Source organism: Balearica regulorum, chromosome 9 (assembly GCF_011004875.1).
Source record: "Balearica regulorum gibbericeps isolate bBalReg1 chromosome 9, bBalReg1.pri, whole genome shotgun sequence".
Lineage (NCBI taxonomy): Eukaryota > Metazoa > Chordata > Aves > Gruiformes > Gruidae > Balearica > Balearica regulorum.
Window position 1 is genome coordinate 19390397 of NC_046192.1, and position 23234 is coordinate 19413630.

Sequence of the window (23234 nt, forward strand, 5' to 3'; positions counted from 1 at the left end):
CTTTTTACCCTTCTTAAAAATGGGGGTTATGTTCCCCCTCTTCCAGTCAGCGCGAACTTCGCCAGACTGCCAGGACTTCTCAAATATGATGGAGAGACTGATATGATGGATGAAGATATGATGGATATGATTCATTGAGTCCAGCCAATGTTTAACCTCATTCATTTTGCCATGGAATGACATTTTTTTCCATGTCCTCAAGGAAAATGAATTCATATTTCAAACAAATTATGATGTTCACAATCTGCTCATGGGAAAAAATGATAAGAAAAGTATCCAAATTATTAATCTAAAGCAGCTTTCAAAATATGCCACAATAAAATTTAAAATGTTGCCAGTACATCACTAGATGTATCCAGTACGTCACTAGATTCATCACAGTGCCTCCATCTATGTACGTACACATTAAGCATATTACTGATGTCAGTGAAAAAACTTTCTGCATTTTGGTTCTATTACATTGCACTTTCAAACATCTGTGTACACAATCTGGTGATCCCACTTGACTTAGCAAGCTCCAACAGCCATGCTTGCAGGATACCTTCACCAAGAGCAGATTTGCAATATAAATGTGTTTGCAACTGCCATTAGTTCTACTGTTCAAAGTGTAAACTCCTCCACCACTTCTGATTTATGCATTGTAAAATATCTGTAGCTCTTCCCAGTGTTTAACGGTAAACTAAATAAAATGCTGCCATCTTGTGTTTAGAGAATGGTCACCATGCCAAATTAAATAAAGCAACAGCGGGACAAGCAGACACTACCTGCATACCAAGAACGCTCTTTTTATAAGAAACTGTGTAAATTCTTCAGAGTACAGATAAGATATGTTAAATACTACCACTATTACAACTGATAGCTTGTGTATTCCTCTTGTGAAGAAGAATGGTTGCTTTGGTATTTGTAAACAGCAACTGGAATACTTAGTTTGAGTAACTGCTACTATTTTTTTTTTTCATTTCTCTATATAATTAATATTAAAATCATGGTCATGTGAAATACTAAGTTGGAAACACTTTATCAGTCTATCAGTATCAGTCTATCAGTATCACAGTTTATCTGAACATTATTGTTAACCTGGGTTCAGTAAATCGTGAGACAAACAAGATGACCTTGGTAATTCACACTTCTTTTCTCGCTGTGTTAGGAGACCCAACTCAACATGGAAAATAAGAACGGCCAGACAAGGCCTCATCAAAGGCCCAGCTGCCCTGCACCGTCCCCTCCGGAGTGCGGGCACTGAGCCGGAGCTGTGAGGGTGTTTTAGCAAGGCCCCGCACCAGGGTGACTGGAGAACCTGAGGGAGTGGCACCCATGGTGGCTGCTGTCCGTTCACCAGGCAGTGGGATGTGCTGGTCCCCACGAACTGAACACCTTCCATGGGCATGATACAGTTTTGAGCTGGGGAGCCGGGCCTGGGCAGAGGGATGTTACAGTACGTGGGGTTCCTCGGGTCCTGCCCAACCACCCTCACGCTTTGTGTTGCTGCTCCTTCCTGAAGAAGGATGGTCGGCTCAGAGCCCAAGCTTCCACAAATCTAGCCAGCAGTCCTTCTGCAGCATGCATCACTTCACATTTATATGAATTTGATTTGATCTGCCGGTTTATTGCCCAGCTCCTCGGTGCCATCAGGCCCCCGCCGCCGCCTTCTGCTCTGGCCCCACCAAACAGCCATTTCACCCCCCTCCCAGGTCGCTCAGGACTGCCCCTCAGACCCCCCGGCTCCCCGGGCGCTTTCTCTCCCCGCTCACCGCCTGGCGGCTCCTCCTCTCTGCAGCCCGCCTCAGCCCGCCCCTGCCGCGGCAGCCACTGCCGGCCGCCCTGCCGCGCACACCCTCCGTCCCGCCGGCCTCCGCGCTCGCGAACATGGCGCTGGTGCTGGCGGCCGAGCGGGGCCGCTGCAGCTTCTGGGCGCTGCGGCGTCAGTGAGTGCGGGGCAGGGGGAGGCGGTACACGGCGCCCCGGGCCCCGCGGTCCCTCGGGGACGGCAGGCGCTGCCTCTGTGCTTTGCCCGGGGGTGGCCGACACGCTCCTCGCCTCCTTGCCCTCTCCCCGTTAACGGCGGCTGACAGAGGCGGTGGCAGGGACCGCGCCCGGGGGGGAACCGGCGGCGGCTGATCGGGGGCCTGGCGCGGAGGGGAGGCACCCTAAAACCGAGCCTGGAGCCAGGCTGTCCGAGGGAGGGAAGGAGAAGGGGAAGGGGCTGGGGCTCTGCGCCCCGGGAGGAGCGAGGGAGCTGGGCTGCCGCCCGGGCCTGCTGCTCGGTGCCGAGGGAGGCGCGTGTGTGGGGACACAGGTACCCCGGGTCCTCTGCGGAAAGGAAGAGCCGAAAAACCCCACCTGGAGTTCCGAGCGTAGGTTTAGCAGTTGGTCAGAGTCCATGAAACTGCCCCGGGTGCTCGGGGTTTGGTAACCATCGCTGACTACCCGGTGTAGCCACCCCTCGGCTGGCTGTAACGCTGTGCAGAAGGAATCAGTGACCATGACAACTGTTTGCTAAAAGTTTAGGAAATGCACGTATTTCCCCTCTGTGATCGAAGCTGAGCTTTTGGTGGTGTGGTGCCAAGGAGTTCTCGTGTCATTTTGTGTGATGTTGTTAAAGAATTGCTGGACTTGATCCAAGATTCCAAAGTTGATGTATATGTTAATTAAAACAGTTCCAAGAATTTACTTTTACAGTTTCTTCCTTAGTACTTTTTATTAGTTTGAGGTTTAACTTAAAAGCGATGAAGAATTTTGGAAATTCTTTCTTGCTGTATTTCTCATTCTTCTCTCTTGCACCTTTTCTGTGTATAAACAACTCCTATTTCCATTTTAAGCTTTTCTGGTTTGTGGTTATTCGTGTCATCTTTCCCAAATACTTCAAGTTGCCTTTTCCATAATAAATGCCAGACATTGGCCATTCTGTCCACTAAAAAAGAGTTAAAACATAGTAAACTACGTTGACTATTTCAATTTGAATGCTGCTCAGAAAGCAAGGGGACAATTAATTGTTTCTGATGTGTTTAGATGAGAACACTTAAGGAGACATCTGGTGAAGTTTGTACAACCTTCCTTGTTGTATGTTCTGTATAAATAGTTGTATCAAAAGCTTCAGAGCTGTGTTAGTGCTGTCCTCCTCTCGCCTGAAAATAAAAGTAGCTCAGTTGCAACTTCTTCATATGCTTTTGTAACACTTGCATTTATAATTATACAGGCAATGGAACCAAGTACAAAGATTTGTGAAATGGGCCTCAACGCTAGGTATGAAATTTAACTTCTTTTGCTACTAGGTTTAATTGCTTGTGTAATCTGAATGGTTTTACAATTAGGTTTAGACCATTAGTTGCTGAAAAACTGTAGGCTTTTTAAAATAAGTATTCAATATTTGTATAGTTTTTGAAAACAGCAGTCTGTAGCATACTTAATAAAAATCATCTTTAATGTGTAAAAAAGTTTTGAATAGTTTTATCTGTCATATGTAGATATACTCAACTTAATGAAAGCTATTTATTTTTGTGATGTTTTCCTCTGAGTCCTTTTCTGATACAAACATTGCAAAGTCCAAGACTAGCATGGAAATGCTTTTGGGTGAAGCATATGTTTTTTTCATTATTGGAAGAAATGCACAAACACTATATATGATGAAAAATCTGAATTTTAAAATAGCTTTATTTCCAGGAATGTTTTTAAGGATATATTTCTTTTAAACATTGCTTACTATGCTTCATCCTTTTAAACAGGAGGTCACAACATAGGGAAGATTCTTATCGCAAACCGAGGAGAAATTGCATGCAGAGTGATGCGAACAGCAAAGAAAATGGGTGTGAAGTCTGTAGCAGTTTATAGTGAAGCAGACAGAAATTCCATGCATGTAGCAATGGTGAAGTATATTCATTAAATTTGTGATTAACGTTCATTCACAACAGTAGTTCTCATTAATAAGTTCAATGGGAAAGTAGATGCGTGTGCAAATACAGTTGATTTTCACTGCTGTAGAGTTATTTCCAAGTTTTCCTTGAATCAGTGAAAAGTTTGCCAAGTCTCTGTCTCAGCACCTGCCAACTTTACAGGAAGTACATTCAGGTTTGGCGCTCTAACTCCAGAGTAGCCGCTGGGGGTTAGAGAATGGACTCTGATTTGGGGAAGAAGGTCAGAATTTGTTTCACCCAGTTGAGTCTGTCTTTGAAGAGAGGCAGTGATTTAAACTGTTGGATGCTAGTAGTCTGATAAACAATATAATTAGCTCAGAAATTCAGTTAAATTTGCTCTTTATTATCTAATAAACAGTCTGTGTTGTATGTATTTTTTCTGTAACAGGCAGATGAAGCATATTGCATTGGTCCAGCACCCTCACAGCAGAGTTACTTGGCCATGGAGAAAATAATGCAGGTGGCCAAGGTCTCAGCAGCACAGGTAAGTAGATGATGACCTTAAATCTTCCATTACTTCCATGCTCTTTAGTTCTTTATTTTTACCCGTGTTTCCTTAGCACCCTACTGAAGTTTCAGGGTTTTCTAAGCTAAACTGATAGAAAAATAGGCTGGTAACATTATTCTATTTTAGGCTATTCATCCAGGTTATGGTTTCCTCTCAGAAAACACAGAGTTTGCAGAGTTGTGCAAGCAAGAGGGAATCATCTTCATAGGTCCGCCTTCATCTGCTATCAGAGATATGGGTATTAAGAGGTATCTATTTCTGATTTGTTACTTGGTTATGCAGTTTACAGTTTGGCAAAGCTAACTTTGTTAACAAGTGACCAGTTGCTCCATAATTGTTTTATTCTGACATTTTTCATTGTCTTTTGTTTTTATGGCTTTCTTCAAAGGGACAAGCTCAAGGTTTATAGATGTGGGATTCCTATAGGCATAGAAACAATTGAGATTGTTTGGTTATTAGGATTTTGGTAATTAAATACCTAACTGATTCTAGTTTTTCAGAATTGGGGCATTGCAGTGTTATATATGTAAGGGTTCAGCAGTCAGATTGGATGTCTTGTATATCGGTCAAAAGATTGGTGGAAAAGAAACACCGTATCATCAGGGGTTATTGTGGCTCATGTAAAATGGGGTGATAAGTTTTGTTCATCACAGAGGATCTTATTCTTCATTACTTAGATCAAAGAAATGTTTCCAGGCTTTGAGGTATAAATCAAGAATATGGAAATAAGGTTATTATTAACACATGAACTGTGTAATATTAATGTGAGAGAATTAATTTTTTATTACTTCCTACAGTGAGAGTAAATTGCCTCTGTAATTTAACTAGTTTTGCATGCATATTTGAAGTTATAGTTGTTACACTTGAGTGTTTTATGTGTGGTGTGAATCCAGCCCGTATCATGAAAAGAGTTTTGCCTTTGTACAACTTTAAATATAGTTTTGGCAGGATATAGTGTTGTAATTTGAAAACGTTAGATTTTGGCCTCCATAATGTGGGCCAAAAGATAGGGAAGAAGAGTAAGCCTGATACTGACTGCTGCTTTTATCTGGAGGGCTTGGAGAAAAAAAATCCCTGTTTCAAACATTTGATTAATTACAGTACGATTGTATGTAACCCTCTTAATGTAAGTAATCCTGTTGAGGTTAGTGGAACTGCTTTTGTGAGGAGACTTAACACTGGGAACATAGAGAGGTTTGGAGCTTAAAGAAAGAAAAAATATTATTATCATTCTAAACATAAAACTATTCTGTCAAAGCACTTCCAAAGCTATAATGTCTGCTGCTGGCGTTCCTGTTGTTGAAGGTTATCATGGAGAAGATCAGTCAGATGAGTGTCTAAAGGAACATGCCAAGAGAATAGGATATCCAGTAATGATTAAAGCTGTTCGCGGAGGTGGAGGAAAGGTAAAGGAATTAATCTGTTTATCACATGGTGTAAAGTTGTCATGTCTTGATATCTGTAACGGAATATTCTAGAAGAAATCTTTGAAAACAAAGAAACTGAAAAGTACTTTTACTTAAAATTTATTATTAATGTCCAGTACTATGAAATCTCATTTCCAGTTGTTGTACAGTCAGGCACAAGATAAGTAGCTGGTATAAACTGGAAGAGCTTTGTTTATTCAAATGAATCTCCAGATATTCACATAAGTGGAAAAGTCATATGGATTTGTTTGTGTGAAATTAGATTACTTTAAATTGTTACTTTGTGATAGCTTCTGTGACCTTTTTTGCCAGCAGTTTTAAATGTTGCAAAAGAAGTGATCAGAAACACCATTTAAGTGTTTGGTGTGTAGATGCTTTTTAATGTGTGGTGAATTCCCTGTCTAAATCTGATTTTACTCTGAAATAAATATCTATAAAAAAATGATGTGATAGAGGATTCTAGTTACTTCCAAAATAGCTGTATTTATTTTGTAATGAAATCAGTTTTTCTCTGCCAATCTTGGAAAATTTCTATGATATTTAAGAATATAATTTTTGTGCTCTTCCATATCAATGGAATGATGACACCTAATTTTTACACTTCCTATGCACGTTGAGTGCGACTTGGTAGGATTCCGTTCCTGGAAGTTGGTACACAATTTTGCTAAACCTTAAGAAAGAAGGGAAAAGTGTTATCATTAAGCTCATTTCTTGCTGTTTTAGTCATGTACCCATTTGTGTGCAACAAGGATTTTTATTGTGTACTGTATTTTTAGACATTTAGATATGCTTTTTTTCTATATTTTAGGGCATGAGAATTGCTCACTCAGAAAAGGAGTTTCTGGACCAACTAGAATCAGCTAGGAGAGAAGCAAAGAAGTCTTTCAATGATGATGCAATGCTGATTGAGAAATTTGTAGATAATCCAAGGTGAGAAATTGATGTTTTAATGTAAATAGTATAATGTTCATTCTGCTGTTAAGTAACTGTTTTAGTAGTAGGATGAAAATTGGTCTGGTATGTTTTATTTGCACTATGGTAGGTGTTAATTTAGTCAAAATGGTTTATAATGTATTTAATTTCTTGTAGCGAATGACTTTGTTTTGAATGATAAGAATTAAAATACTATTGTTTGAGAGACGTGGCAGTGACATTTAATGACATTGATATTTCTCCTTGAGTGACCTTTTTAAACTCAATTTACATCTAGAAAAAAACCTCCACTTTATAATACTTCAACTACAGACCAGAGTCAAGCTGTCATGCTGTTTGTGCTGCCCTCAGGTGTCCTAAACTAGTTAGTTAACCTCCCTCTATTTTGATAGGTAAAACAGAAGTGATACTTTTTAGCTCATGCCTGACCTGTGAAACAGAGTTAATTTATTTTCTTTAAAGAACTTCTCACAGAGGTCTATTTGATACTCTTGTACTTTACATCTGTTTTTCTTGAAGCATCACTATAAAGAAAGCATTTATTCTGAAGAAACTGAGGGTCTGCTTATGCCATCAGATGGGCATGAGAAAAATCTCATTAAATTCCTGGGGAATTTCTTTTGCCAGCATCAGACCATTATCAGAAAGGGACAGGTTTTTGTTAGTTTTATACGTAGAATGAAGTTCCGCCACCTAATAGTTGTCTTCTGAAATGGCATGTTGAAATAAACAGTTATTCCTGAGCCAGGGCTGCTGCCTTTCGTGAATTCCTATACAGTATATTATGAGAGAAATCATCATTATCAAATAATAGTGAAGTGGCTTTACTTTCATTATAATAACTAATAAAGAGGTAACAGCCTTTAGATACTTATCTTGTTTATCCTATCGCCTATGAGGTCTCACTGCAATAGCTGGCATTTAGAATCCTATTTCATTTAGGAGATGGAGGAAGTCTAAAATAGTTGAAATCCTGCATAATAGCAGCCTCATTGCTACATTTTTGGCTGTTTGAGGGCAGACACTTCGACTTATAAGAAGTTCTACTGAAGTGTACAGGACTGTGTGCAAGTTCAAAGTCTGTTTGGGTGAAGTCAGTCGCAGGATTTGGGCTTTATTGAAATATGTTGAAACATTTCTTATTATGGAACAGGCACGTTGAAGTCCAAGTATTTGGTGACCAGTATGGCAATGCAGTCTATTTGTTTGAAAGAGACTGCAGTGTGCAGAGAAGACATCAGAAGATCATTGAAGAGGCACCAGGGGTGAGCAGAAAGTTCTTACAATATTTTTTATGAACTGACATATTTTTTAAAGTAATTGCTAGCTCCCATCAAATTTGTTTAGCAGGTAGTAATTTATTTGTAATTCTCAGTACCTGTTTTAATTTTGCTGCAGATAACGTTCTAATTGAAAAAATTACTTTCTTTAGAAAATTATTCTCAGGGAAAAATTATGTAGATTTCAAGTATAACATTGATAAGGATTTCACTATGGTTGCTCAATACCACAAAATATTCATGCATAGTAGGTTTAATATCACCAAAATTCACAATAATTTGTCATTTGTATTATTGTTTACAGCCAGGAATTAATCCTGAAGTTCGACAGAGACTTGGAGAAGCTGCTGTCAAAGCAGCTAAAGCTGTGAATTATGTGGGAGCAGGTAAGTCTGTGGAGGTATGGCTGCTCCAGAGGTATGCTTTTAGCTTAATAAGACTTTAAGCCTCAAGGCAAATGGCATCTGATTGGTTTAGAGTATGACACAATCCCCCAATTTTTTGTGAGTTTTAAGCAAGTAATCACCTAGTTAATTCTGATGTAATTACAAATTTAAACTGGCATACCTCTTCTGAGCTCAAGACCAGTCGCAGCTGAAGAATAGAAAGAAAAAATTTCAGACAGATAATTCAATCAACTAGATGGTTGTTGGAAGGTGAGTGTTGTGAATGTTAGTAAGTTTGAGTAGAGCAAGGGTAAAATAATTTTGCTTTCAGCATACAAAGAATAAAAATTTATATTCATACAATAAAGCCTTTAAAAAAAACCACAGCTCCCTGTCTGTAAAGTCTATGCTATTTCCATTTGAAAAATAACCTGCTAAATTTATTTGTGACTTTTCTTTTCTGACTGCTTTCTTTGGATACTTATTTTTGAAAAATAATTGCATGCCATATACATATACACAATACTTTAAAGAGTCTTGATGCACTTTTCATAGCTCTAACAAATGCAGCTCTTACTGTAGAGGAGAATGGCTACTAAACAGCACAGGATACGTAAATGCGCAAGGAAACAACCCTTCTGTTTTCAGACCTCAATTGTGTGACCCTTTAAGATAATTTGTATAGAATTTAATGAAATTCGGTGTATCTGTTTTAGAAATAATAGTTTTGTCATGACATAAATCCATTAAGTGTCTTAGGTGTCCCTTCTGAAAAAGTCTTGTTTTGGTGAAGTGCCCTTTTATTTAATACTTCAGGAACAGTGGAATTTATTATGGACTCCCAACATAATTTTTACTTCATGGAGATGAATACCAGACTGCAAGTAGAGCACCCAGTTACAGAGATGATCACTGGAACAGACTTGGTGGAATGGCAACTTAGGGTAAGTGTTAATTGATTTTACATGTAGAGTTCCTCTTGTCTGGTGAATAGTGCTCTTTGATATTGCCTGTGAGAGACCAGACAGGTTTTCAGATGCTCATCTCCTATTCAGCTAATAGGAGTTTCCTTTGCTCCAAAGGAACAGATCAGATTACTTTATTTGATTGTAGAGCATTGTGTAGAGGCTCTGAATTCCAACCAAGTCATCTTCTAGTTGTGTAGAGAAAAAACATTTTTGTTAAAGTATATTTAGAGAGGTTATTTAGAATGTGGAAAGTGGGAGGAGTAGGGTCCTGATCTTTCCCTTGCCATGCTGAAAATGTTTTAAAACTTTAGTTCAAATGTAGCTCTGGTCCAAAAATCATTCTTGGATCAGGCTGTAGGGAGAAAACTCTTCACAAAAGCATGTCTCTGGTGTTATAGCAGAGTATATGTATAGATACATATAGTGTATAGAGTATGTATAGTTACATTCTAAAATAAAGGTATAGTTGAGTGGACTGGAAATGTGCTATTTCCTCACACACCCAATTTGCAGAGAGATTACTCAGGCATTCGAATGATAACAGGAAATTTTGGACCCTAGGGAACTGGAAGTGAAGAACAATTCTAGTTAGATAAATCTGAAAGTGAGGACAGCAGCACGCATTGAGCTTAAGTAGATAAGGTGGGGAGTGTTTAGTGTAACCAGAAAGAAAACTAAAACGGCAAATGCTGATGCAAGAAGGAGGAACTTTTGGCTTCCTGATCTGGGAAAGGAAATCAAGCATTGAGTGCTGAGTTCGAGCAGGAGCAAACAATACTGGAAGAAAGGGAAAGAGATAAGGTAGAAAGGTTCAGTGGTCTTGGCATGTGGCTCAATGAGTCAATAGATAGAAAATGTCTGTCAGTTCTTGGAGAGATTGTTTTTGTGAATCTCTATAGTACTGCTTTTTCTTTGAAGACTAAGTTATATTCTGCTGTCTCTGCTGAAATCCATGGTGGCAGAAGACAGGGTACGGAAAACCTCTGACACGTCAAAAGAACATGAAATGTTGCTACAACTTTTTTAATAGGAACTTGTATTTTTCCATGTGGATGGAAATTGTGTAGCTTCCTGGTAAAGGGTCTCCTTTGTGTTTTAACTGCAGCAGGATTCTTGCTAATTATTTTGTCCCTAAACGCCCTGGTTTTTAGTCTCAAACTGATGTGGTTTTGGTGTTTGTTGGTATTCCTATATTTGTAATGTGAATTCCTTTGAGAAATAAAACGATATTTCCTTCCCCATTAAAGGTTCTTAAATTGTTAGAAATCCCTTTAGAGAAACATTCCCTTAAATGTACAGGTCCCATAGTATACAGAAGTATCAACAGAGTATTCCAGTAGCCCTGGCTGCCAGTAATTAATTTTACCATCTGCTTTTAGACCAATTTTTCTCTAATAAAATCTTGTCTTAGTTGAGCAGGCTTTAACTTAAACAGTTAATTATTTTTTTACATAAGCAGTAGAAAAAAATTAGACTGTTTTTCACACAGCTAAAACATAATGGAAATAGTAGTTTACACTATAATAATACAAAATCCTTTGACCAGTGACTCCCAGAGAAAAGGAAGGAGCAACTTCAGAATTAGCCTTTTATGACCTACCACTTTTTTCTCCTTGCACTTTTTTTTAATGTGCTTTCTAGTTGTTCATGCTTAGAAGAAAGATATTTAATATTTCATACATTGGCACTCCAGAATATTGATCTTGCATTTAAAGAAAAAACCTATTGTTTTTAGGTTGCAGCAGGAGAGAAGATTCCTCTAATGCAGGAAGAGATTCAGCTCCGAGGCCACGCATTTGAAGCTAGAATATATGCTGAAGATCCGAATAACAACTTTATGCCAGGGGCTGGGCCATTGTTGCACTTATCCACTCCACCACCTGATAGTTTCACCAGGATAGAAACTGGAGTCAGACAAGGTAAAACTGAAGGCAGTGGTGTAATCAGAAATATTTAACATCAAAAGCTTTTCTTTGTAAGCATTTCCCTCATTGGCCTACATAAGTTTGTTTGGCAGGGTGTTGTTATAAAGACAAATCTCTGCAGAATTCCTTTTCCTTGTGATTGTCCATGTACTTTTGGTCAATCACTGAATATTTTATTTACCTCTATCCAAATCATTGTCCATTGGATCATGCTGATTATATTCTATTAGCAATTTATCAATCCTGCCTTTTGATTGCAACAAAGAAAACTGAATTTGAGTAATGTTACCTCTACAAAAGTCTGTACTGCAGTTGTCCTTGGAATTGAAATTCCAAGTTCTTTAAGGACATAGAGAAATGTGGCTATGAATTGTTTCAGACTTTAATGCCATATGGCGTGCAGTACTATGCATTACCAACTTTCAGAAAATACTTGGTTTAGTGTTACAGCATTTTTTAATACATTTTAGGTGATGAAGTTTCTGTTCATTATGATCCAATGATTGCAAAGCTGGTTGTTTGGGCTGAGGATCGTCAAGCAGCACTGAGAAAGTTGCGATACAGTTTGCATCAATATAATGTAAGTAGAAGGAGCCCAGTATGATTTCAGATCTTGAACTAACTTTGTGAGCATCTTGAGCTAACAAAATATGGATAAAATACTACAGTAAACCAAAAATGGTTTCTAAGGAGCAGCCTGCATTGCCACTGCCATTTCAGATTCATCATTTTTTTGCAGAGGCAGTATTTTTCCCTAATTTGCAAACTGTTTTCATGGGTGGAGTGAGTACAGATAAGTGTGAAGTCCAGTTTTACACACAGATTTTTAAGTTTGCAATATCTTCAGTTGGATGATGCAGCTGGGACTTTGTAGAAGAGTAAGGCTAAACAATAACATTTTCAGCTTACTCAAACTTAAAGGAATTTGTAGCTGGAATTTATGTCAGACAATGTTTGCTTGTAATTTCTAATTTATAAAGATAATTAAATTTTTAGAATATATGTGTGGTAAAGAAATACTGAGAATTTTTAATGCTGTCAGTTCTTTTTAAGAAGTGGTCCCTTTTGCGCCTATAAAAACTACAGGTATTGTATCGATTTTCAAAAACGGAATTTGAAGGTTTGACTTGAGGTGAGACTGAATATTATTTGTGCAGAATTAATTTACACTTTTAAATAAACAACATAAACTGATTGAGGTACTGAAAGTATTTGGCTCACTATTGTTTTAGTTAAAAATGAAGATTACTGCAAGGGAAGGAGAGAAAAGAATTCCCCTGTGTTTTTTCAGAATTTTTCTCAGTAGTTCTGTTAATGTTGCCAGCACAATATAGTTACCAGTTTCACTGATTTCTCTAAACCAGTTCTATTTTCATGTTGTTTGCTTAGGTACTTTGCAGTACAGATAGTATCTAGTAAATTTATCATCTATGCATAAGTTGAGCAGAAAGCTGTATATTCATTCGTAACTTCATTTGAGTTTGGCAATATGCTTTTTTAATTTTTTTTTTTTTTTTTTTTTTTTTTTTTTTTTACAGATTGTAGGATTAAGCACTAATATTGATTTCTTACTGAGCCTGTCAGGACACCCACAGTTTGAGGCTGGAAATGTGCATACTAATTTCATTCCTCAACACCATGATGAACTGTTTCCAATCAAAAAGGCAACCCCACCTGAAGTTATGTGTCAGGCAGCTCTAGGACTCATACTGAAAGAGAAAATGCTAACAGATGCTTTTAGAGATCACTCAGATGGTAAGGATCATTCTTTCGTTTTACTTTACTTGTGACCAGGTGAGATGGTGCTGTGAGTTCATGTGCAATTATTTCATTTGCATGCTCCCTTTTTGCCTTACTTTGTACCTGCTTAGGGTTCTGCATTCTGGCATCTGTTGTATATTTATGCACAGAGCAGACTGTAACTTTTGTTAAGGGACAGATAGTGAATACATCACCACTGTAACGTACAGACTACTTCCCACAGCACTTCAGATAAGCATTATCTGAAAGACCTTGGAATTCATAATCAGTGTCACTGTGTACTCTTTGCTCTTTACAAGCATAAACAATGAGTGTCTGTCACTATTATTCCTACAGTTGGCCCAAGGTCTTCAGAGATAAAATTGACTCTGCTAGGATTGGGAGAGACAGGAGGGTTTAATAGAATGAACATGACTCTGGGAGCTGAACATTCTTGAGTTCTGACACCGTTAATGGCTATACCAGTGGGTCATGTGATTGCCATTAACAAAAACTCCATCTAAATCTGATCTGTGCTGCCAACAACCTTGTTAATTTTCCTTCCTCCTCCACTTTAACTATCCTGGAAACATGGGAGAGTGGCATTGGAAAGATGCCCATACACTCTTCCCTTGCTTCAAGAGATGATGAACTAATCAGGCAATACCCGATAGCTGTACATCTGATCCATTCTCAAAACCACCAAGAAGTAGAAACCCCCTCAATATTCCCAGGCAATCTGCTGCCACATTCGACTATTACAGTTGAAGCCTTCACCTAAAGCTTAATCTGAATCTGCTATGTTGCATCTGAAGTCCCATGCTTTCTTGTCCTGTTCAAGGATGCGTTCACGGAGAACAGTCGATATCCTTCTTAGTAAGTGCTGTTGTTAGTGTCCCGTTTTCTGTAGGTTACTCAGCCTCAGCTTATTCAGTGTTGAAACTTGAGTGAGGGATTGTCACTATTACAGTGGTTCCCCAGTCTTTTATGTGCAATATAAATATTTAAGTATGATGGTAGTAAGAGTAGGTGTCGTGTGAGTTCTAAGTATTGTGTTTTGCCAAAGTAGAATGAAGGTAATGTATCTCTACGTTTTCTGTTTTAGATAAATTCTCACCATTTGCATCCAGCACTGGTAGAAGACTAAATATATGTTATACTAGAAAATTGTCTCTGCTGGATGGGGAAAACAGTAAGTTAAAAAAGTGTGTGGAGGGAGAGGAGATACTTTATGGATAAAGTTACTTCAACTGGTGCTTGCAAATTCAGGCTAAGAAACAGCAAATAGCAGCAGTATGAGTTTAATGCAATTTAAGCTGGGAATTCACAGAATTGCATGATTAATCCACACTGTTAGATCTTATGGAAATACAAACCAAATCCAAATGACACTACTAGTTTTCATGATTTAAATGAACATAGGTGAAATTTTTAAAAGAGCTGAATGCTGTTGACTTTTTTTCTTTACATCACTTTGGTGTGAATTTCTCAGCACTTTCTCCCATCAAAAATCTGTTTTCTGTCCAGATAATATAGATTTCAGAGCATAACATCAGGTGTTCATCTTTGAAAAACAAATTGTCTAGAATTCAGTATGAAATCTGCAGTGGGTACTAAGCTAATCTGAAAATACTTGTTCTTTTTGTAGTATTGGTAGGTCTCTTTTTTTTTTTTTATCAATATCGGTAGACTAAATATTGTTTATATGTCATTATTCTCTAGCTCCTATAATTAAATTTACTCACATACATATTTTGTTTTATTGAACAGTTGTGGATGTAGCTGTAAGTTACAATCAAGAAGGGTCATACAACATGCAGGTACAAGTCAATTTTTTTTCAGATATTTTATTAGATAAAAAAGAATGAGTTTCTTGTAGACTTCTCTTGCTATTAACTGTTACTAAAGTTGCTTGGTAATTACTGATACAGGATTCTATTTTTGGTTTGCTTGCAGCCATTGTAGACTATTATTTGGCCTGAAATTATCTTTGCTAGATGCTGGATTGGCATGGAAGAACTACTAAAATGCTTCTGAAAATAAGGCTAAGAAAAGCATTTTTTTGCCAGTATTTAAAGATCTTGCTCTTTATTTTTCTCTTCCTTAAATTTGTCTTTCTAAACCATTGGAATTTAGATTTAAATCTGCATTTTAAAAGACTTTTTTTCCACAGAACTCCTGCTTTATTCTGTGCGTGAGATGGATCTTCTGTGGGATAAATAAAAGCTTTCTAAAGCATTATCTGTAAGATAACGCTTTTTTTATTTTGAAGATGGAAAATGGAAAGTGATTACCAAATAAGATGAGGAATGATGAGAGTAGCAAATTTTCTGGTTAAATAATTGAATGATGCCCCATAGAATTGGCTTCTTTCTCTGTCTACACTATAGAGATCCTAGAGGATACAACTCAAGATGCTTTAAACATAGATGTTTTTGTGTGTGCACGTGTAATAGTCTTTAATTGTGTGGCTTATGGGGGTTGTGTTTTGCCAAGTGTTGAATATCTTTCTTGCATCCCCTGGAGTCGAATGGGTTTTCTTTCAAATCTGGCACCCAGAATGATTGTGTGCTTGAGAATGCAGTCTCTCTGTAGTTCAGCTTCCTGTTTCCAATATTCAGAAAAGGAAAACTACGAGAATAAGTCAGCATTTATGAACTATGTAGACTGTGTAGAGATGAGCGTACTAGAAAAACAGTGAGAAAATTGCTGTGCTTTCATGTGTATAACCACACGTTGGGTAACTCAAACCCTTATTTCTACTGATAGGAATATTGAGATAACCCACATCCCGCAAGTAATACCCGGGTTATTTTGAGTGTATTGATTACATGCGTAATGCAGGAGAGCTTTTATACTTTAAGCTTATCTCATGTAAGTAATGTCAGGAAAAAAAAAAAAGACTGGAAGGAACATAGAGTGGAGCCTTTTGGGGAGGAGAAGTGCAGCTGAGGAAAATGTAGACTCCTGGGAAAGAAGGAAGAATGGGGGTTGAGATGAAAATGGAGAGAAACTGGAGACAGGGGATGGAGAAACAGAATCAGGACCTGATCCTGAGAAAGACAGTGCCTCTGGAATGCTGCAAAACCTGTCCTGAGGCCAATGAACTAGAGCAGGTTGCTGGGCCATGGAACTGGCAAGCACTCAGTACTGCCCAGGGTGTTGCCCTAATTTGTGCCCCTGCTCAGATTATTGATCAATCAAATGATATTTTTTTCTCAGGGATTGGTATCAGATCAACAGTATCCTTCCGATGCATGTTATAAGGTCTTCATTCAGTGGAAAAATAGTATGCAGCTATATAATTGAAGACTGAAATTTATCTCTACTTGTAACATCCTGAAAGACAGCAAGTTTCTGATTCTTTGCTCAGTGATGTTGGACTTAAAGCTAAAAATATCAGTTAAATGTAATGCACTTATGTTCATATTCTTGCTGTCTTTGTATTCTGAAGTTGGGGCAGAGGCGTAATTTCCATTGATGCAGATGAAAGGATTACCTACAAATAAATGACCTTTCCATTTGGTCTTTCTTCTGCAGTTTTGGTGTCTAATTGCCGCTGTCTCCATTACTGCTCTCCTCCGCTCTTTTGTAGGTTTACTGAATATACTGTAGTTTTGTGTTATAAACTTCCAAGAGTGAGGATGTTACCTGTCTTTTGGAAAGCATTGTGGAATCTTATGATGTCAGCTGAACAGTATGCATTTTTCAGTTTGAAGAAAGTCAAGATGCTAGGACAAATTAAAAATATTGTATTCTAGTACCATCACTAAACTGAATATTCTGATTTTTTTTTGTTTTTGTTTTTCCTGAGAAATAATATACCTTTGTATTTTGCTGAGTGCTATTGCATAGTTTATGATTAAAATTGGTCTGGGAGACCATATTAGCTGATCTTCTGAGCTTGATTGCATTGGATCCAGAATACAGTCTGCAAACTGAAAAATAAAGGATACATAAGACTTAAAAAGACTTTTTTTTTTTTTTTTTTGATTCCAGAATTATCCAGGAGGAATCACAGGTTATGCGTGTATACTACAAACACTGGGTTTTGGTTTATTGTTATGAAGGGTGAGGCTTTGTCCTTATAAAAGCATTTAACTTTCAGATTCAAGATAAAACATTCCTCATTTCTGGAGAGGTCTTCAATGAAGGTGATTCCCTTTACTTGAGGTCTTCAGTAAATGGAACAGTGTGTAAGTCCAAGTTGGTCATTTTGGACAACACCATTTATCTCTTCTTTCCGGTAAAGTTCCTTTCTTTATTATCACAAGTATAAAATTTCAGAGTTTTATCCACGTAAATGAACAATATAAATTGCAAGAGAATGTGAAAGAGAATCATAATTTGAAGTTCTTACATTGGTCCATAATGTTTTGATACTTGTTGGATTTATAGCTATAATTTGAAGTTAGTAGCTTATGGTCAGTGAGTGAGAAAATTAATTTTGGAAAGATAAAATGCAATTAGTTGAATCAAAGGAGTTGCAAATGATGGTTTTGGGGGGGCACAAAATATTAAAATGGTTAAGTAAGTTTGTCATAGAACAGTAGCAATTACTTCAAACTGACAATTATTTGAAAATGCTTGTAACTGATATTTTTATTTTAATGTATTTCATTTTTAAAATTAAATGATAATAATTGATACTGATCTAAGGAGGGGTAACTTCAGCTAATATTAAAAGATTGAAATTATGAGTTACCATGGCATTATTTGCATTGCATGAATAATGACAATTGAAAGAGGAGGTACCCTAATTTGCATGATTAGACTGGTAGTTTTTTATTTGCAGCCAAAAAGATTGCGGGGCCTTAAAGTAACTCAAAAATGTAATCTAAATAAGTATATTATTGTGTATTAGTTTGAATAATTAACCTCCAGCTCTGAGCCCCTCAAGACTTTGAGCAGAATGCAGTGAGAACTTTGCTGCTGCAATGATGAGGACAAAATAACTCATGCCGGAATGGCAAAGCTCAGTTTCCCTGTGGTATCAGAGCGGTGTCTGGGGTTCAGGGATCTAGAAGAAATTACAGGAGTTTTATGGTGTGGGTAGGATGTGAGGGAGAATGAGTCTTCAGGAAAGTCTGCATAGCAAGTCTGAGAGAAATTAGGGGGTTAGGTGAGAATTTTTCACTAAATTTAGCACTGAATCCATTTGTAAATTGTGAAACACTTACATTGACAATCTTGACAACGAAGATGCCAATGTCTTTCTTACTTGTTGCAGCAACCTGCCTACCCCTTGTGCAAACAGCCTTTATGCCTGTTCTAAAACCTTCTGTGCTGTTGCTGCATGAATTGGGAAGGGGTCTGTTTGGTACAAAGGTCCGTGCGGAGCCTTTTTTTCACAGGGGTAGTTCCTTCCTTGCTGATCCTTAGCAGGAGCCAGTGCGGCTTTTAAGGACTTGGACATTGGCAAAGTAGTGAGCATGCTGAGAGTGCTTTTGCTGCCCTGGCCCCAGTAGTCTGCTACCCTAAACAGTTGATTGATTTGCCTAAAGCTGGATCTGTTCTTTTCCTCTATGTCAGCATGTGTACTAGTGGTATTATTTTACGTTGTTAACTCATATGTTATTGATTTTATTTCTGTAGGAAGGTAGTGCTCAGGTTGGCCTTCCTGTACCCAAGTACTTATCTGCAGTGAGCTCAGTGGGAATGCAAAGTGGTGCTGTAGCGCCCATGACAGGCACAGTTGAAAAGGTAATTATAATGATATGGGTAGGAAATGATCTCTCCAATATATCCAAGTCCACTCTTTGAGAAATGGTGCTTGCTTCTGTACTGACAGGAAAGAATCAGCCAGAAAAGTCAGTGCTATGTGGCTTCTCCCAGTTGGAAAAAGCCCTGTTTATGCTGACTTTTCAGCAGCCACCCAAGAGTTTTTCAGGCTTCTGGTCTTGTTTTTCTAGAGTTCTGGAAGATCTGACTATTTAATTAATCCTACTGCTTAAATAATTTTTTTCTTCATCTTTTAATTTCTTTCTAAGTCAAAGTTCCATGAAGTGTTAAAGGCTGTGTGATCTGTTTCATCTAACCAAAAGAATGAGAGGCTAGTTGCACTTGCAAAAAAAGAAATATTCAGAAATGCCTTTTTTTGTGAAGCTGTTTATTTCGCTCGTTTTGTTTCTTTTTCTTTAGCTGAGCAAGTCTTGTATATTTTTCTGTACAGTGGAAAAGTTTCAACAGAAAAGAGATTTCCAGGAGAGTTTAGTAGTTAAAGGATTCTGCTAGCAATAAAAAGGCATGAACCCTTTCACGGGGTGGAGTACATTGAATGTGGATCTCTCACATACTGAGTGAACACTAAATCAGAGTTCTTGCAGGAAAAACTAAGTGGCTCCTGCAATCTTCTTTCTGGATTTTGTTTAAAAAAACAACTTTAGTGACTGGCTCCAGGAAGAGGTTCTGGACTTTCTCTCTCAAAATACAAGCTCTTAAGCATAGAAAGGGTAGAACATACATTGTCTCTTCTAATGTTTCTTCTTTGATAAATAAATGGCTTTCTGGTCATCCTGTTAGCTGTTACTGAACCTCTTTCTAGAGCCTCCGACTCCCCTTGAGTATTATCTAAAGAACTCACATACCCAATTCAACAGTAATAAAGATACTATGAGGCTGTTTTTGCAAAACAGTTTTTGCAGCCTCACTCAGTGGATTGTGCTAGCTAAGATCCAGCTGATGATTTTCAATGGTACATACATGCATGATTTTTTTCCAATTTTCTGTTGAATTGTAGGTGTTTGTTAAAGCAGGGGATAAGGTTCAGATTGGAGACCCTCTAATGGTTATGATAGCTATGAAAATGGAGGTGAGTGACATATAAAAGGTTTTAATGTCAGTATTGCTTTATATGCTGTAAAACAAGTGTCTGACTAATTTGAGAGGATTATATTTGCTGCTGATGATATAATCCATGGTATTCTGCAGATGTTTTAACATTCATTTGGTTAGCTTTGACAATCCTCTCGTTTCCCAAGAAGCCAGTAATTTTTTCATTTTTCTAGAAAACTGTCTAGGTGTATCTCTTGCTTGCTGTCTGTGATATAAGCATATGTAATGTCTGCAGTTATTTCATGCAGAAATTTAGCTAATGGTGACTTTGTAAATATGCCCAGGATTTTTTTTATAATATTTTTATTATTATTTACATAAAGTTCTACCAAGAGTACACTAACGATTCTTTGTAATTGTCCCTGTGGCATTCAGTGGACTAGTATTTTGGCCATTACGTCTTGTCACATTGCTTGACCATGGCTCAAATTGCTTGAACTATAGTTTTTGTAGCCTGAACTGGTTTGGTTTGGCTGTTAGCTTATTTTAAACTTCAGATCGTGGTAGCAGAATTAACGTTGTTGAGAAAATTTGCCTTTCCCTTATCATACTATTTTATAAATTACAGTAAAATTACATGAAATACATCTGTGCACTAAAAAAATTACACCCAAAATTATTTGCAATTTGATGCTAAATGTTTGTGCCTCTCCAGCTGATAGCTCAGACTGACATTACCTGAGTTGTTCTTTTTTTTTCCCCAGTGCTATTGAAATATAAAATGTAGAATTTAAAAAGCAAATTATTATTTAAATGAATCCTTGCTTACATGTGAGGATTTAATATCTGATATTAAATGTTTTGATATTAGACTAACCCTATTCAGAAAATTACCAAGAAACAAAACTTCATTGGAGAATTAACCTGGTGCAGTAACAAGTAGACCAATTGAGGGATTGTAGGTAAACATGCTATTCTTTTATGGTCACTATGGTATTTGTATTTCATCTGGATTTGCCAAATGTCTGTTCAATAAAGACCCCTCCTGGCCAGGAAACAGAAATATCTTTAGTAATCTGCAGATTCCTCTTAAATGGAACAAATCTGCCATATGATTAACATTTTGGACTAAAACTATATTATTTCTGCCTGGTATTTATTATAAACCCAAGAAGTATTAGTGAAATAAAATAAGTCAGCTGTTCATAGTTTAAAAATATAACATTATCTAGCATTTTTGTCCCCTGTATACTTATCAAAATAAATATTGATGAGAAAATAAAATGTGAAAATGATTAGGATATAATTTTAAAAGAAGGCTTAAAATAAATAGACATGTGTCAGAGGAAGTAATTAAGTGTGTTCTGTTCTAATTGCACCAAAAGACTAATATTAGCATTTAATGGAGAGAGAGAGAGGAGAAAAAAGAAGTACTCTGCTGATTCACTATTGATCTGTTTGTATGCAGCATACCATAAGGGCTCCAAAGGCAGGAGTGATAAAAAAGGTTAATTTCCAAGAAGGAGCCCAGGCCAATAGACACGCTCCGCTAGTTGAATTCGTGGATGAAGAGGCCGAGTCAAAATAAAATTCAAGGAAGGTGCATTTTATTTTTTCTACTTTGCTGATTTTTCTCTTAGGAGAAGATTTCTTCATATTTTCAGCAAACTGTTTTGTACAATAGATTGGGGAATTGGTTTCCTCTGCACTTCCTGCATAGTTTGACTGTAAATTATGCTGACTTTACTGAAATATGGATATCACTATACTGTAATATCATATATATAACTCGCGGACCTTTGTGATTGTTGTTAAGTGGTTGTATTTTCCTGGGGAAAGGCATTAGACTGGAAAAAGATGTGGAACTCTTTTGGATGGGAGAGGTTCATAAGGACTGTATGTTACAGACAGCTAGGGTTCTTATGCCTGCTTTTTCATTCACAGCTGCCTTTTTTCCCTGAGATGTGAGAACATTGATATGAAGGAAATCTGAAAGGTGACAGTTGTTTTATGAATTAATTTCTCTGGCAAAATTCCTGTTTGTGGCTTATGCGTTTGCCTGAATAGGGAATTCAGGATTGTTCGTTAGCCCAGGATCCCTCTCAGTCATTGTTGGTGCATCTTTTTTCCCATTTACCTCAATGAGTAGTGGAAATTTGCATTGTAAAAATTATTTTAATATACTTTGAAATATCTGATACAAAGCATTTTTAAAAGACATATTAGCATTTTCTACACTAATCAAAGCTGGAATGTTATTGCTTTCCAAAAATATCATTTCATCTTTAAGTATGAAGTTGTAGCACAGAAAGCTTATTTAATACTTAGAAAGTGTGCCAAAATAAAATACTGACTTCAAAATCCTCTTTACTTTTCCCATATTGTTCATGTTTTGATATATTACTTATTGGCTGGAATGAAGTATACCAAAGTCTTTATAACAACATGAAATATGAGTAAGAATAATAGTCAGATTTTTTTATATCTGCAGTGTTGCAGAAGGGAAAATTGGTAGGGTTTTTGGTATGCAAAGAAAACATACTGATCATTTGCCATAAATTTATTTTAGCTTGTTAAAAAAGCGCCTCAGAGAAACAGGAAAAGGGAAAGAAAAATTACATTTTAATTGTTGCAAAGTTGCAAAATCTTTTCACCTGTTTTAGTTCAGGTGAAGTTTTGCCTGTCATACAAACTTTTGATATACTACTTTAAAATTTCAGCATGGTTCATACTGCAAAAAGGAACAAACACAGATGCTGCAGTGATCCCAAATTTGCAGTTACATCTCTGCAAATGGATCCTTACACTTACCTGAAATCTTATTTCTGAATCGATGTAAAATGTCACAGGGAATTCTCTGATCTGATTCTATAACTGTGCAGCCCTGCCTGCAATGCAGACAAAAATTGTCAAAAAGTAATGTCTCTGGATGGTCTGTATATTACAAGCTTACCGTAATACTTTTCCATTTTCCTCGTAATCCAATAGCCACATAACAAAAAATTACACTTCAGTGATCATCTTGTAGAATATTGCCACAGTGATTTTTATGTACGAGCAAATAAAAATTAAGCTTAACTTTGATTGTTTGTTTTCATTTTTCTCCATTTTGTTCTTTCCTTGGTTGCTTATGTTTATGCATTAGAGGGTTTTAAGCAGCTGTTTATGTATCATCATCTGATATCTGACAGACCACAATCTGCAGATCACATTAGGAGGCAGTAATCCAAACAGTCATAATGGGTTTCCCTGCAGGTAAGTTTAGTGACTTGCTTTATCTATAAAAATTGAATCTACACATAGAAACACGAATGCAGTCCTGAAGAGACACTGCAGCTTGGCATTTATTTTTTCCTTTCTATGTGACATTGCTGTGTTTCTA

The 23234-nt window shown here is 37.2% G+C and overlaps 1 protein-coding gene across 5 annotated transcripts; it reads left to right on the top strand.

The window, feature by feature from the left end:
- The first annotated feature begins 1786 nt into the window (after positions 1-1786).
- Positions 1787-22936, top strand: MCCC1 (methylcrotonyl-CoA carboxylase subunit 1). Of its 5 annotated transcripts, XM_075761448.1 has the most exons (20): positions 1787-1925; positions 3197-3243; positions 3723-3862; positions 4300-4395; positions 4546-4667; positions 5678-5825; positions 6655-6776; positions 7933-8044; positions 8364-8445; positions 9262-9389; positions 11149-11332; positions 11809-11918; positions 12877-13093; positions 14184-14270; positions 14849-14898; positions 17187-17324; positions 18674-18781; positions 19818-19889; positions 21321-21452; positions 21797-22936. In XM_075761448.1, the coding sequence occupies exons 1-19, from the start codon at positions 1867-1869 to the stop codon at positions 21438-21440; spliced, it is 2142 nt and encodes a 713-aa protein (XP_075617563.1). In that variant the 5' UTR covers positions 1787-1866; the 3' UTR covers positions 21441-21452; positions 21797-22936. The 5 variants fall into 5 exon arrangements, with proteins under 5 accessions (XP_075617563.1, XP_075617562.1, XP_075617564.1 ...); XM_075761447.1 differs by having other exon boundaries at positions 21321-22936; XM_075761449.1 differs by lacking the exons at positions 17187-17324; positions 18674-18781; positions 19818-19889; positions 21321-21452; positions 21797-22936 and adding exons at positions 15252-15322; positions 16674-17063.
- Positions 22937-23234: the final 298 nt, after the last annotated feature.

What these genes read in the sequence shown, in the direction of transcription:
- MCCC1 (XM_075761447.1), top strand. Translation starts at nt 1,867, where the DNA reads ATGGCGCTGGTGCTGGCGGCCGAGCGGGGCCGCTGCAGCTTCTGGGCG. An exon ending in CCATTTATCTCTTCTTTCCG is followed by an intron (nt 17,325 to 18,673) that starts GTAAAGTTCCTT and finishes TTATTTCTGTAG; the next exon opens with GAAGGTAGTGCTCAGGTTGG. An exon ending in TGACAGGCACAGTTGAAAAG is followed by an intron (nt 18,782 to 19,817) that starts GTAATTATAATG and finishes GTTGAATTGTAG; the next exon opens with GTGTTTGTTAAAGCAGGGGA.